Here is a 14404-nt window from a genome sequence, read left to right on the forward strand (position 1 = left end):
TGCTGTAAAAACCTTAATCAGTCGTTGGTCTCGTCTTAGATTCAGGAGCCGTATGTCTATCCCATGCGTGTTTAATCCCCTCACTGTATTACCCTCTACCACCTCTGCTGGGAGGCTGTTTCACTTATCTACCAGCATCTAAGTCAAGTAAAATGATGTGGTTTTGGTGCACATTGCATATAGTTAAAAAAAAAACCAACCAAAAAAAAAAACAACAACAACAACAACATACTTTTCTCTTATTTTTACACGAAACCTTTAGGCAGAGGAATTATGAGGGAGAAACAAATCCTATTATTTCCAAAAAATACGCTTTCAGACAGAGGAAATAAAAATATGAATCAGCTAAAAGTACGTAAAACACCTCTGTAACCCGACGTAACCAACTTCCTTTTATTCTCTTAAACTAATTTATAGGAAATCAGAATATTTCAGAAAATGGAACGTTTTGTTCATGAATTCGTGAAACGCCGCGTTCATTCATAACTCATTCGTGAGTTATTCAAAGCTGAAAAAACGCTGAACGAGAAAACTCTTTTTATGATTTATTATTCTCTGAAAAGCTTGGTTTGTCGGGCGATCCTCAGATTACTGCGTCTGACATCCCTTTAACAGCCTGCGCAGTAATAACCCCAGCGCTGTATACAGTAATATAACCCCCAGTGCTGTATACAGTAATATAACCCCCAGCACTGTATACAGTAATATAACCCCCCAGCGCTGTATACAGTAATATAACCCCCAGCGCTGTATACAGTAATATAACCCCCAGCGCTGTATACAGTAATATAACCCCCAGCGCTGTATACAGTAATATAACCCCCAGCGCTGTATACAGGAATATAACCCCACAGCTCGGTATATACAATAATATAACCCCCCAGCGCTGTATACAGTAATATAACCCCCCAGCACTGTATACAGTAATATAACCCCCAGCACTGTATACAGTAATATAACCCCCAGCACTGTATACAGTAATATAACCCCCAGGGCTGTATACAGTAATATAACCCCCCAGCACTGTATACAGTAATATAACCCCCCAGCGCTGTATACAGTAATATAACCCCCAGCGCTGTATACAGTAATAACCCCCCAGCGCTGTATACAGTAATATAACCCCCCAGCGCTGTATACAGTAATATACCCCCCAGCGCTGTATACAGTAATATAACCCCCAGCGCTGTATACAGTAATATAACCCCCAGTGCTGTATACGGTAATATAACCCCCAGCGCTGTATACAGTAATATAACCCCCAGCACTGTATACAGTAATATAACCCCCAGCGCTGTATACAGTAATATAACCCCCCAGCGCTGTATACAGTTATGTCGGTGGGTGACAAAACCTGTTTTTAACTAACTTTACCCCAATAAACGCCCTTATCTAGAGCTGCCGTTGCTGTCAGTCATGTGATATTTTGGGTGACTTTCCCGGCTCAAACACCGCACTGAGCTGATGCTTTATGGCGATGCTAATGAAGTCCGTTCCTCCATAGACTTTCATTAGAATGATACAATGTAACAAACATTTATTTGCGTTTGCAGTGAAAACGGTATTTATCGCGTATTTACAGCATTCCTGATCTCTTTCACAGAAACAAGTTTTACACAAATTCTTTAAAGTGATTTAAGACAAAAAACATTCCAAACTTAAATGAAGTTTAATCCAAGTGCAGTTCTCTTCCGAGTTTGCGCGCCGTTTAGCGGTTCTGCCCGCGTAGGAAAGGCTTTGGCGGTTAATATCGATTGCAGAACAAATCCAGAGGACGGTCTTGGGGGGGAAAAAATAAAAATGGGGAAAGGCAGCAGAATGTCCACAAAAACTGTCCGTCCAGAAGCTGAATGACGTTTAACCGTTTGAGTGCCGGAGTGAGAAACAATTCATCTGTCACTCTTCCGGCAACCAATGGTTAATAAACTCGCACTGTGCAGCCCCTCCAGCGCAGGGCACCGTCGCCACGCGCGTTCATCCGTCACGATTGGTTAACCTGGCATTGGTGACCTCATCGATCGCGTCGTCTCTATAACTTGCCGTTGGCGAAAGCGGCTTCCTGGAACTGGGGAACAAAACTTCTGAAATGAGCCCTAAAAAAGGGAAGATAATGAAAAAGAAATGTGATTAACAGGAAAACGGTAAAAATCCGTGAAGAATTCAGTGACCGGATTCAGACGATTATAACTTAGAAACATAGATGGCAGATCGGCCCCATCCGGCCCCCGTCTAGTCGCCCGTTTCTCCTGCTGTAAAGACTCAAACCTTAATCAGTCGTTGGTCTCGTCTTAGATTCAGGAGCCGTATGTCTATCCCATGCATGTTTAATACCCTCACTGTATTACCCTCTACCACCTCTGCTGGGAGGCTGCTCCACTTATCTACCACCCTCTAATAGTAAATGAGTGTTAGTGGAGCTGTTAGGAACAGAATGTATCGGAATCCGTCAGAACCGACCCGGGGTGTATCATACGCAGCGAAATAATAAATAATAATAATAATAATCTATAAATAAATGGAATGTAATATCCCAGCATGCAACTGGCCTCCTCCTGCCCGATTGGCTGCTCAGTTAACAGGGTCACTGGTAGTGGCCGCCCAGCCGGGCCCGGCCCCCGCTATCAGCCTCACAGTGGGCACCAGAACTCCTAGAACCCCCCCTGTGCCGCAGACTCCCGTGTCACAGGCGTGTCCTTTCTGTGCCATGTACCCGAGATACTGAGCCAACACGTATGACAGATTATATCCAAAGGCTGTTTATGGAGCTATCTTTAGAAGAGCAAAGTTTATTAACCCTGTCGGCGCCACGCCGGGTGAGCTGAGCTTCCCGATGGGTCTTTGAGGAGGGCGATCGCGGAATTGGGACCGATCCCAACCAATCAGGACCTTTTTATACTCTCTGTACCCGTTGGCGAGGTTTGGATTTTTAGCCCCAAAAGTAGCGCTGAGTGTCGGAATCCCCGTCCGTTAACAGAACCACCCACAGCTCGGGCTTCGTGTCAATCTGTGCAATTGATCCGGATTGTGGAAGCTGAGATGGGTGGCAGTCTGTGGCAGAGCCAGCATTATCCATCTGATCAATTTATTCTCCTGAAGTTTTCTCTCCCTTCTCCTCCCTAACCTTACAAAGGGCTGCCTGAACCAATCAGCATCAATAACCAACTTAACCTACAGGGGGGTGTCCCCTTTAACATGTCGGACTGCACCTCACATTTCTCTCAGCCAGAGATGAAGGCGCCGGGGTTTTTTGTGCATTAGGCTTCGAGTCGGGGATAAAGGGGTTAACGTGTAACGTGTCATTAAGCAATAAACAGGCCGGCCGCGGTCACGGACCGGCAAGCCCTGCTGTCACCGAGCCAGGAACAGGTTGTTGTGGGTGTAAAACATTTTCATAAACAAGTTTTCCAGGTCGCGGGGCCGGTCGGGGCAGGAACGGGAGAGACGGGGAGAGGAGAAACCTCGGGGATCTCTCCACGTTCGGCCCTCCTTCTCAGCTCATTTAGAATCAGCGGGATCAGAGATTCTGATGTAGAATTTCAGAAGTGATTTTATCACCATAGCAACCAACAGACAGTTCTTGAAATGTTGATGGTTTCTATGGTAATAAGTACCAATCTCACCAAATAACCCCCGATATATTATAGCCTCATACAGTCCGCTGGGTTCTTTCAGCTTCAATTTTGACCCAGAGCTGAAACCGGTCCTCTCGGCTCCTGGGGTACAAAAAGTGGCCCCGCTCACCCGTGATGTCATATCTACATGCTCAGGTGCACTTCTTGCCCCATAAAAGTTACAGGGTCTGCCTCCTGCCAATGCTATTTGCTCCATAGGGTGGCAGGTCCAGTGTGTGTGGAGGGCAGCAGCCCCCCCGCTGCAAAACTGGAGGGGCAGATGGTGTCAGAGCTCTGCAGAGATGACATCATGGAAGCGCTGGCTGGGGTTGGCCGCGCCAGAGGTAAATATCCTTCTGCACTCGATTAATCAGCACCATTATCTTATTGCCCTCCTCTGTTATCGGTTTACCCCAAGCCAATGATAATGGCCGATTACCCCAGTATGATGTCATACGATGTCATATTAAAAAAGCTGCCTTGGGAATCGATCCCTGAACGTCCGGCTGAGGCAGAAAGTAGGGGTCTCTTTATTACCCCAATACCAGCACTTATTTATTTCTGATTTGAGGTGGTATTTATTGTTTTTACGAAAAATCCGCATTTTCGATGCCGGCGCTCGTCTCCTCGCTCTGCTCTTCCGCTTTCTTTAACCAAATCCAGCTCCTATTCCACGGTTTGGCGATGTTTTGTGTACTTTATACAGGTCTGGCTTCAGCAGCCCCGGCCATCAATCTTCTGCGTTATCAACGGGATCTCCCCAAACGTACAAAGTGCTTCTTGTGTGAGGGGCCGATGAAGAATCACCAAAGAAGAAGGCAGATGAAAGCAGCTTGAGAGCTCTTAAATAGTCAGTCTTCTAAAGGTAAAAAACACCCATCTTAGAGGGAAGCTGCAGTGCCAGATGCTCGAAGCAGCCAATCAATAGCAGGACAGCTTCGTTAGACAGATAACTCCATCTGAAGACACCCAGAGATCTTGAAAGTCTACACTACCGTTCAAAAGTTTGGGGTCACTCAGCTGTTTCCATGGAAAACGAGGACATTTCTGGCTGTAATATAATTACAAAAAGGAGTTCATAACCATCAATTATCCTTTTAAACTTAAACTTGGATCAGCGAACACAACGTGCCATTGGAACACAGGAGTGATGGGAGTGATAAAGGGCCATTGGAACACAGGATTGATGGGAGTGATAAAGGGCCATTGGAACACAGGAGTGATGGGAGTGATAAAGGGCCATTGGAACACAGGAGTGATGGGAGTGATAAAGGGCCATTGGAACCCAGGAGTGATGGGAGTGATAAAGGGCCATTGGAACACAGGAGTGATGGGAGTGATAAAGGGCCATTGGAACACAGGAGTGATGGGAGTGATAAAGGGCAATTGGAACACAGGAGTGATGGGAGTGATAAAGGGCCATTGGAACACAGGAGTGAGGGGAGTGATAAAGGGCCATTGGAACCCAGGAGTGATGGGAGTGATAAAGGGCCATTGGAACCCGGGAGTGATGGGAGTGATAAAGGGCCATTGGAACACGGGAGTGAGGGGAGTGATAGAGGGCCATTGGAACACAGGAGTGATGGGAGTGATAAAGGGCCATTGGAACACAGGAGTGATGGGAGTGATAAAGGGCCATTGGAACACAGGAGTGATGGGAGTGATAAAGGGCCATTGGAACACAGGAGTGATGGGAGTGATAAAGGGCCATTGGAACACAGGAGTGATGGGAGTGATAGAGGGCCATTGGAACCCAGGAGTGATGGGAGTGATAAAGGGCCATTGGAACCCAGGAGTGATGGGAGTGATAAAGGGCCATTGGAACCCAGGAGTGATGGGAGTGATAAAGGGCCATTGGAACCCAGGAGTGATGGGAGTGATAAAGGGCCATTGGAACCCGGGAGTGATGGGAGTGATAAAGGGCCATTGGAACACGGGAGTGAGGGGAGTGATAGAGGGCCATTGGAACACAGGAGTGATGGGAGTGATAAAGGGCCATTGGAACACAGGAGTGATGGGAGTGATAAAGGGCCATTGGAACACAGGAGTGATGGGAGTGATAAAGGGCCATTGGAACACAGGAGTGATGGGAGTGATAAAGGGCCATTGGAACACAGGAGTGATGGGAGTGATAGAGGGCCATTGGAACCCAGGAGTGATGGGAGTGATAAAGGGCCATTGGAACCCAGGAGTGATGGGAGTGATAAAGGGCCATTGGAACACAGGAGTGATGGGAGTGATAAAGGTTTCTCTGTACGTCTATGAAGAGACTCCATTAAAAATCAGCCGTTTCCAGCTATAATAGTCATTTACAGCATTAACCTCGTCTGCGCTGGATTTCTGATCCATTTCATGTGATTTTAAAGGACGAAATCTGCTTTTCTTTCAAAAACAAGGACGTTTCTAAGTGACCCCAAACGTTTGACGGTCGTGTAGCTGACGTTACGTTTTCTCGTGGTCCGGCGCGTCTATAACCATCTCAGCGCATTTATCCCAATAACGTCGCTGCTTCTAGAAGCTGAGAGGAATGATTGTGGGTTCTGTCGAGTTGTATCTTTCGCCCTGACTGTCGAAACAGAAGGGTTGGGTATTTTTTTCCGTGTGCCCGGTGACAAAAGCCCCACCAGCTCTCGGGATCTTATCTGAGATTCATGGGAAAGGGTTAAAAACCCCGGCATTAAAATCAGCATTATGGCGTTTTGTTCAAACAATTACTGCAACAGCTTCTTAAATTGGCATTTCTGAGAAACCCGATGCGGCGTCCGCAGGCCTCGACACGCCGGCCCCGCGATTCCTCCGGATTAATATCACGCGAAGCCGCGGCTGCTGTCTGCTCTCAACAGCCGAGCCGTCGGTCGGACTGTCAGGGCGATGATGCCGCCAACCTCTCTCAGAGACGGGGGGCTCTGCCTCGCTGGCGGGTCTCAGGTTGGGTTAAACGCCCGCCAAATGCGGGGTACAAAGGAACCGGCCCAGGGAGAGTTTGGTTAACAGCTCCAGGGCGGCCTATGGGCAGCGCGTGAGACTCTGGGGCGTGACGGGGGTCGCCGTGTAGGGCAAACGCGCCTGGCGGCTCCATTGGGGGGCTCCATTATAAAGTAAAGACGTTAACGGATAATGTAAAGGGACGCTCCGGCCATCGCATCACACAACAGAGAGGGCCCTTTCATTTTTCATGGTGTCTCCAATGCAAACGCATCTGCCCCTGATTTAACCCCTAGGACCACTTTCAGGAACCAGCCCACAGAGATTTGATATGGCATTGAGGGTACAATGTAGGAGAAATGTTAGAACAAGAGGTCGGAATCTAAAACTAGAGGAGCAGAGGCTGAGAAGTAATCTTGACTGAGAGGGTGGTAGATAAGTGGTACAGCCTCCCAGCAGAAATGGTAGAGGGTAATACAGCGAGGGTATTAAACACGCATGGGATAGACATACGGCTCCTGAATCTAAGACGAGGCCCCCGGGATGGAAAGCGTCTGCTATGAAGGACGGCAGGACTTACTTTGCTCGCTTGGCCATCTCGTTGCCGTCCCAGCGTGGGCTGTAAGGGTAGCTCTTCTGGACCTGGGAGTAGAGTTGCCCGCTGTTTGTGAAGTGATAGACGGACTGAAAAGTCAGGGTTGGCTGATCGCGCGGGAAATAAAGGGGAAGATCAACTGCGAAGAAACAAAGAAAAACAAAAGCAACATTTATTGTTCTTCCAGTTGCTATGGATACCGCTGTAACACGTTCCTTCATTAACATACATCACAGCACGTCCAATGGCCAAAGGGGGACACTTCAGGTTTTAAATAAAGTTTAATAAGTGTGTTTTTTTGTACATTTATTGGTAATTTGCATATAGACAGGGATCAGACAATTGTTATTGCGTGCCGGCGAGTCTAACAATCAGCTGACCTTATAAGCGGCCATATCAGCTTTCCGGCCCCGCTACTTCACGGAAATGGAACGATGGCGAACATGGGGTGAGGAACCCACATCGCACCCCATGTGTGTTTGGCACACACTGCTCTATATACTCTGATTAATACAGAGCCGGTGTTAAAACAATAGAGTAACGCGCATGTCGCCGGCGGCCAGGAGCGCGTCGGAATGTTAGGAGCCACATAAAGCCCCGTCTCGCTCCTTAAGTAACTATATGTATATATATAGATATATATACATTGGCCGGGGCGTCTGCGCATTACTCCATGCTGCAGTTATGCTTGGAATTCAGACAAACAGGAAGTCACCTGAAATCACCCAGCGAGCCGCGGCCGCCGGGGATCCGGGCCACGGAACATCTCATACCGAGCAGAGAAAATAAGTTGTGCAACGCGCGGGGCGGGCGTTCCCAGGTCACGAGCCGGGAATGCTGTATGGTAACATGCTTTCATGTCAATACGCCGGGGTTACAGGAGGACATCGGGGAGGGAGGCCCCGGACTATGTATGTTATACAGGGGCGAGCGGAGTTCTGTACGATTATTTTAAGTATTATTATCGACATTTATATCGTATTTTACTGGGGAAAAAGTAAATAACGGATCCGGATGAGAGACCAAAGAAGGGCTGCGAGAATCAGGAGTTATTTGCAAGCAGGGGTGCACTTGCTTCACGGGCCCAAGGGCCAAGGGGGCCCTACCTGCTGTTGTGTAAATTATATAAAAGTTTGGTGCTATTTTAAAGAAAAATGTATTTTTAAAGAAAAAATACACATTAGTGGAACGGTGAAGCAGTATTTTCTCCAATGAACAGGAATACGTGTATCTGTAACGTTTTTGGTATCTGTCAGTTAGTCAGCATGTGTTATATACAGACAGAAAACCAATATATATTTTAAGGTCCCCCCTTAATTCATAATGCACCTTAGTTACAGATATGCCCCTCTGCCCCCGATATGCCCCCCCCAACCTACCAATGCACCCCCAGACTCCCTGGTGTCTAGCGGGGCCGGCCGGTGGACGTCTGCGTGATGCGCGTAGACAATCTCCACCGGGGCTTCTATGGTGGAGCACCGGAAGGTTACGTCAGGCCGGTGCTCAGTCATACAAACCCAATTAGTGAAGGATCCAGCACTGCAGGGGATCTGGATCCTAACCCTGCTGATTACCTGCAGCAGGGCTAAATGGGGGGGGGGGGAACCGCGCCTGGAACCGCATACCCCGGGTGATACGCATTGCACCTCCCTGCACGAAACCCCGATTATAAGTCTTTAAAGTGTGTGTGTGTGGGGGGTGGGGGGGGAGTGTGGCCTATATTGGGGCAAGAAGAAGCTCCTTTTGAAGTCACATGACACTGTAAAAACGTGGCGAGGCTCAGAGTTACTCAGCAAGGACTTCACAGGCAGCAGAGATACTCTGTGCAGAGAGGCGCTTGGATGTATATATACGGCGGGCAGTGTGTGTTTATATATATATATATACTGTATGGGTAGCAGCATTAGGAGAGAAGGAGTACCTGCTTCGATGAACATGTTAATATGAGATGCGACGGCGCATGCGGGGATGATCCAGATCTAGAGTGATGCTGGTAATAATAATAATATTTAATATAATAAAGAATATCGAGGTCGGGGCAGAACTTCTACAGGGGTTCCAGTCCTACGACAAGGAATGGGTTAACCTTGACCAGCCAATCACAAGCGCGCAGTGGTTTACATATACCCTACGTGTGTCGCTGTTTGGCCGCAAAACCAGTCATCATTGTAGCGAAGCATGCGCGTCCTCGTTTGTTTCACCTTCTAGTCAAAAAAATTCAAACCCCCCCCAAAATATTTGGGTTAAAAATTCGTGAAACGCAAAATTATTTTTAGAACAAGGATATGATTTTCGAAGCCCTGGGAGTTAATAGCCGAGGCTTCAGACGTTATCAGATCGGTAGAATCCGAGAGTTCAGACAACATTCTGGGACAAAAAGACCACATTTACAGAAAACACTGGGAAAAAATACCAGAAAACATCGTATCGGACGACATCCTGGAGCTGGTAATTAGTCGGCTTAATTGGGAGACAAAAACCCACATTCATGACTTTTATGCAGCCTTTATTCCCCCCCAGGGCATGGATCAAAAACCCTTGAAGATGTCAGGAGCGGCCGGAACCTTCCAATCCGCTTCGTTATCTTTATTTTAACGTAATTACCCTGGGAATGAAACCGTCTATAAATGCCTGGGATTAATGGGAGCTGGGAATGTGGCGTCAGAGCACGGGATGCCACGTGAAATGAGATTTAATGCATCATATAAGCGAATCGGGACCTATAGCTGCCACGGTACCAGACTATATGACACGGAGGGAGTTCAAAGAGTTAAAAGGGACGGGAAAAAATTAATAGTTGCGATAAAGGGCCAAAAGGTACAGCCAGGGGCAGGTTAGCCCGGGGGGGGGGTGCAGTCGACCTGGGGGGACGCAGCAGGGTCTTCTAACTTGTTCTTGGGGCTGAATATCTCCTATGTGTTGGCATCCAGTCTGCCAGGATTCTGACGGGGCGTGGGGGTAAAAAGAAACTTGGTGCATAAATGCCAAAAAGGGCACTTTTGTTTTAGGGGGTGTGGTTAGAGACGTGGCTGGGGGCGGGGCTATTTGTGTGAATAATGGGGTTTATTTACCCCGTTTAATTTATAAAGCCGGTCCCTGCTGTTTCTATACACATTATCAGGGTTTTTAGAGCCGTAGGACCCAGCCATACCCAGCAAACATTCTGAGCTCAGGGGAGGGAAGCGGGACTCAAACGAGACACTCGGGAGGTATGGTGTATGTAGAAAGGATGCACGCAGCTTCCAAACAATCCCGTGAGTAATTCCCGTCTGTGCTCTTGGCCCAGCGCAGCCGCTGGAAGCCGTCGGGCTGAGTCACCGGTCCGTCGGTGGTTATTACTGACAATGGCTGATGAGTCACGTCTGTGAATGCGGGAGAGAAAGTGCCGGCGGACCCCCGGCTTACTCATCGCGTTTCGCGCGGCTGCTTTTTCTCAGGCTTCTGTAAACAATCACCCGGCTTTTATCAGCGCCGAGTCTTTTTATGGCTCTCCGGGGCCTATAAATAGCGCTGGCTGTAGGGGTGATTCACGCCGGCTCCGCGCTCGCTCTTTGTGCGTCCGTCACATTATTGTGTCGGGGAGCGCATTTCACCGACGTCCCGAAAACACGCGGAATCAAAGCGCGACTGACGTTAACACGGCGAACACAGAGAGAACTCGTCCCAAGGACGGGAATACAATGTGATTCCTGGCTGAGGGTCGTGGGAGTTGTAGCCAAGCAACAGACTGACACCTGGTAACCCCGTTCTATGGGAATACAGGTATACTTTTCCATACCTCAAACTTCTAATACTGCAGATTAAATTTGACAGCCAGCCCCTGGAGAATAGAGAGAGACATGGAAGCGAGCGAGAGAGAGAGAGAGAGAGAACCAGAGAGAGAGATGGAAGCGAAAGAGAGAAATGGAAACGAGAGAGAGAAATGGAAGCGAGAGAGAGAAATGGAAGCGAGAGAGAGAAATGGAAGCGAGAGAGAGAAATGGAAGCGAGAAAGAGAGAGAGAAATGGAAGCGAGAGAGAGAGAAATGGAAGCGAGAGAGAGAGAGAAATGGAAGCGAGAGAGAGAGAGAGAGAGAAATGGAAGCGAGAGAGAGAGAGAAAGAGAGAGAAATGGAAGCAAAGGAAATGGGAGAGAGAGAGAAAAGGGAGGGAGAGAGAGGGATAAATGGGAGAGAGAAAAATGGAAGAGAGGAGGAGTAAGACAAAAGGAAGCAAGAGGGTGCAGAAAAGGAAGAGAGAGAGCGCGCGTGTATGGTGTGTATGGAAGGGACTGTAATGGGGAGTGTATCGTGGGATGTGTATGAGGTTAGTGTGAATGTGTGTGTTGTAGGGCGCTGTATGTTTGTGTTATCAGTCTGTCCATTACTATTTCTGTTTGGGAGACGTCAGGGGATCGTTGGTGTCCTTTAAACATGTCCGTCGTGAGCGTATCGGCGCCTCTCTTCGCTCCTCTCTTTTCAGGCCGTACGCTTCTCAGCAGCCCTCGGTCCGGCCCGGCTGGACGCCCTCCGCCCCGGATATACGGAGCCATACATCGGATGCTCACATCATTTCCATTGAAGCGGCTGTTGGCCGGCAGAGCTCGTTCGTGCGACTGCAGTCGTTAACGTTTTGCCACGATATATATTCCCAGCCGCGCATGAATCCCCGGCTCCGCGTCCCCGGGGCGAAGTCCGCGTTTATATAGGAACCGGCACCTTTTCACAGTCACTTTAGGGTTAAATACATTCAACATGCAATTTCCATCCAATGCCCACAAATCCCCTATAATTATATATGCCTTATGTTTCCATGGTGATCTAAACAAACCGCAAAACAGTTCTGTTGCCACGACAGGGGTTCAAAAGTTTGGGGTCACTCAGCTGCTTTCATGGCAGACGAGGACATTTCTGTTTTCTCTGGGTTATTATGCAGACATTTAGTTATTATTTATGACTCATTATAGCGCCCTCATATTCCGCAGCGTGGTACAATTATTCCGAAAGCTTTACCGATAAGACGTGGAAATCGCCCGCGTCGGGCGTCCTACTCACTGTGAACCAGGAAGCAGAAGTCTTTCCACGTCAGCAGCAGCGTGAGCTTTGTGAAGCCTTCAGCGTCGTACTCCACCACCCCGCTGCGGAGACATAACTGGGGTCAGACACCGAGCCGTGACCAACGCAGACCCCGCGAGACCCCCAAACACACACTTCTAACCTTCAACAATAACATCAATAATATATATAAAAGGAAAGGAAGTCTATTCTGCGTGAACCCCGACGCATTTTACTACATGCAGCGAAATGCACCGGAGTCTCCGGAAACCACGTTAACATTAAACCACGGCAGTCAACGAGTAAATTAAGCCTAATTACATAACAGGTCTGGTTTTGCTTTTTTACCCCAGTTTTCAGGCAGCTGCGCATCAGCCGTTTAATCGCTTCGTTAAAATCTTGATGGTAACGAGTCCGGAAACGATGCGGAGAAACGTCGAAAGACTGCAAGTTCTCAGCGCGTTTCGCCAGTGCTGTCGATCGACAGTCCGTGTAATAAAAGTAAAATAAAGGCCGATCCGTCTGATCTGTTTTTTAGATTTTAAAGAAGCGATTAAAAGGAATTTTATCGGAATTTTTTGATGGGCCTGACTTACCACGGTTGTTTGTGAATAATATTCATAATACACAACATTCCGGATTTATCTATTTTATTACACTGTTATCGTTTAGTTTTTTCCCCATATGTACATGCGCCCCAATTTCTGTTCATTATCAGCCGTTTGTATGAGGTTCTCGCTCTGTTATCTGAGTCCCGATCTACTAAACACCCCGACTCCTTATCATACTGCCTGTGACAAACAATAGAATGGCTCAGTCTTAATCACCCAGTCAGACTAATTAAAGTCTACAGAGAAACAGACTTCAATAGCATCGCCATAAAGCATCAGCTCAGTATGGTGTTTGACCCGGGAAAGTCACCCAAAATATCACATGACCGTGATATATATTACTGTATACAGTGCTGGGGGTTATATTACTGTATACAGCGCTGGGGGTTATATTACTGTATACAGTGCTGGGGGTTATATTACTGTATACAGCGCTGGGGGTTATATTACTGTATACAGCGCTGGGGGTTATATTACTGTATACAGCGCTGGGGGTTATATTACTGTATACAGCGCTGGGGGTTATATTACTGTATACAGCGCTGGGGGTTATATTACTGTATACAGTGCTGGGGGTTATATTACTGTATACAGCGCTGGGGGTTATATTACTGTATACAGCACTAGGGGTTATATTACTGTATACAGCGCTGGGGGTTATATTACTGTATACAGCGCTGGGGGTTATATTACTGTATACAGCGCTGGGGGTTATATTACTGTATACAGTGCTGGGGGGTTATATTACTGTATACAGCGCTGGGGGTTATATTACTGTATACAGCGCTGGGGGTTATTACTGTATACAGCGCTGGGGGGTTATATTACTGTATACAGCGCTGGGGGTATATTACTGTATACAGCGATGGGGGTTATATTACTGTATACAGCGCTGGGGGTTATATTATTGTATACAGCGCTGGGGGTTATATTATTGTATACAGCGCTGGGGGTTATATTACTGTATACAGCGCTGGGGGGTTATATTACTGTATACAGCGCTGGGGGTTATATTACTGTATACATCGCTGGGGGTTATATTACTGTATACAGTGCTGGGGGGTTATATTACTGTATACAGCGCTGGGGGGTTATATTACTGTATACAGCGCTGGGGGTTATATTACTGTATACAGTGCTGGGGGTTATATTACTGTATACAGTGCTGGGGGGGTTATATTACTGTATACAGCGCTGGGGGTTATATTACTGTATACAGCGCTGGGGGTTATATTACTGTATACAGCGCTGGGGGGTTATATTACTGTATACAGCGCTGGGGGGTTATATTACTGTATACAGCGCTGGGGGTTAAATTACTGTATACAGCACTGGGGGTTATATTACTGTATACAGCGCTGGGGGTTATATTACTGTATACAGCGCCGGGGGTTATATTACTGTATACAGCTCTGGGGGTTATATTACTGTATACAGCACTGGGGGTTATATTACTGTATACAGCGCTGGGGGTTATATTACTGTATACAGCGCTGGGGGTTATTACTGTATACAGCGCTGGGGGGTTATATTACTGTATACAGTGCTGGGGGTTATATTACTGTATACAGCGCTGGGGGTTATATTACTGTATACAGCGCTGTGGGTTATATTACTGTATACAGCGCT

General features: G+C 47.5%; 1 protein-coding gene across 1 annotated transcript in view; it reads right to left on the reverse strand.

Annotated features, from left to right (window-relative positions):
* Positions 1 to 1522: 1522 nt before the first annotated feature.
* Positions 1523 to 14404, reverse strand: part of BABAM2 (BRISC and BRCA1 A complex member 2) — a 57229-nt gene continuing 44347 nt past the window's right edge. The window contains exons 10-12 of the mRNA XM_053458899.1: positions 12165 to 12247; positions 7117 to 7270; positions 1523 to 2093 (exon numbers count right to left, since the gene is read on the reverse strand). Coding sequence (XP_053314874.1) covers positions 2030 to 2093; positions 7117 to 7270; positions 12165 to 12247 — 301 coding nt within the window. The 3' untranslated portion in view covers positions 1523 to 2029. The remainder of the gene's footprint in view (positions 2094 to 7116; positions 7271 to 12164; positions 12248 to 14404) is intronic.

Source organism: Spea bombifrons, chromosome 3 (assembly GCF_027358695.1).
Source record: "Spea bombifrons isolate aSpeBom1 chromosome 3, aSpeBom1.2.pri, whole genome shotgun sequence".
NCBI lineage: Eukaryota > Metazoa > Chordata > Amphibia > Anura > Pelobatidae > Spea > Spea bombifrons.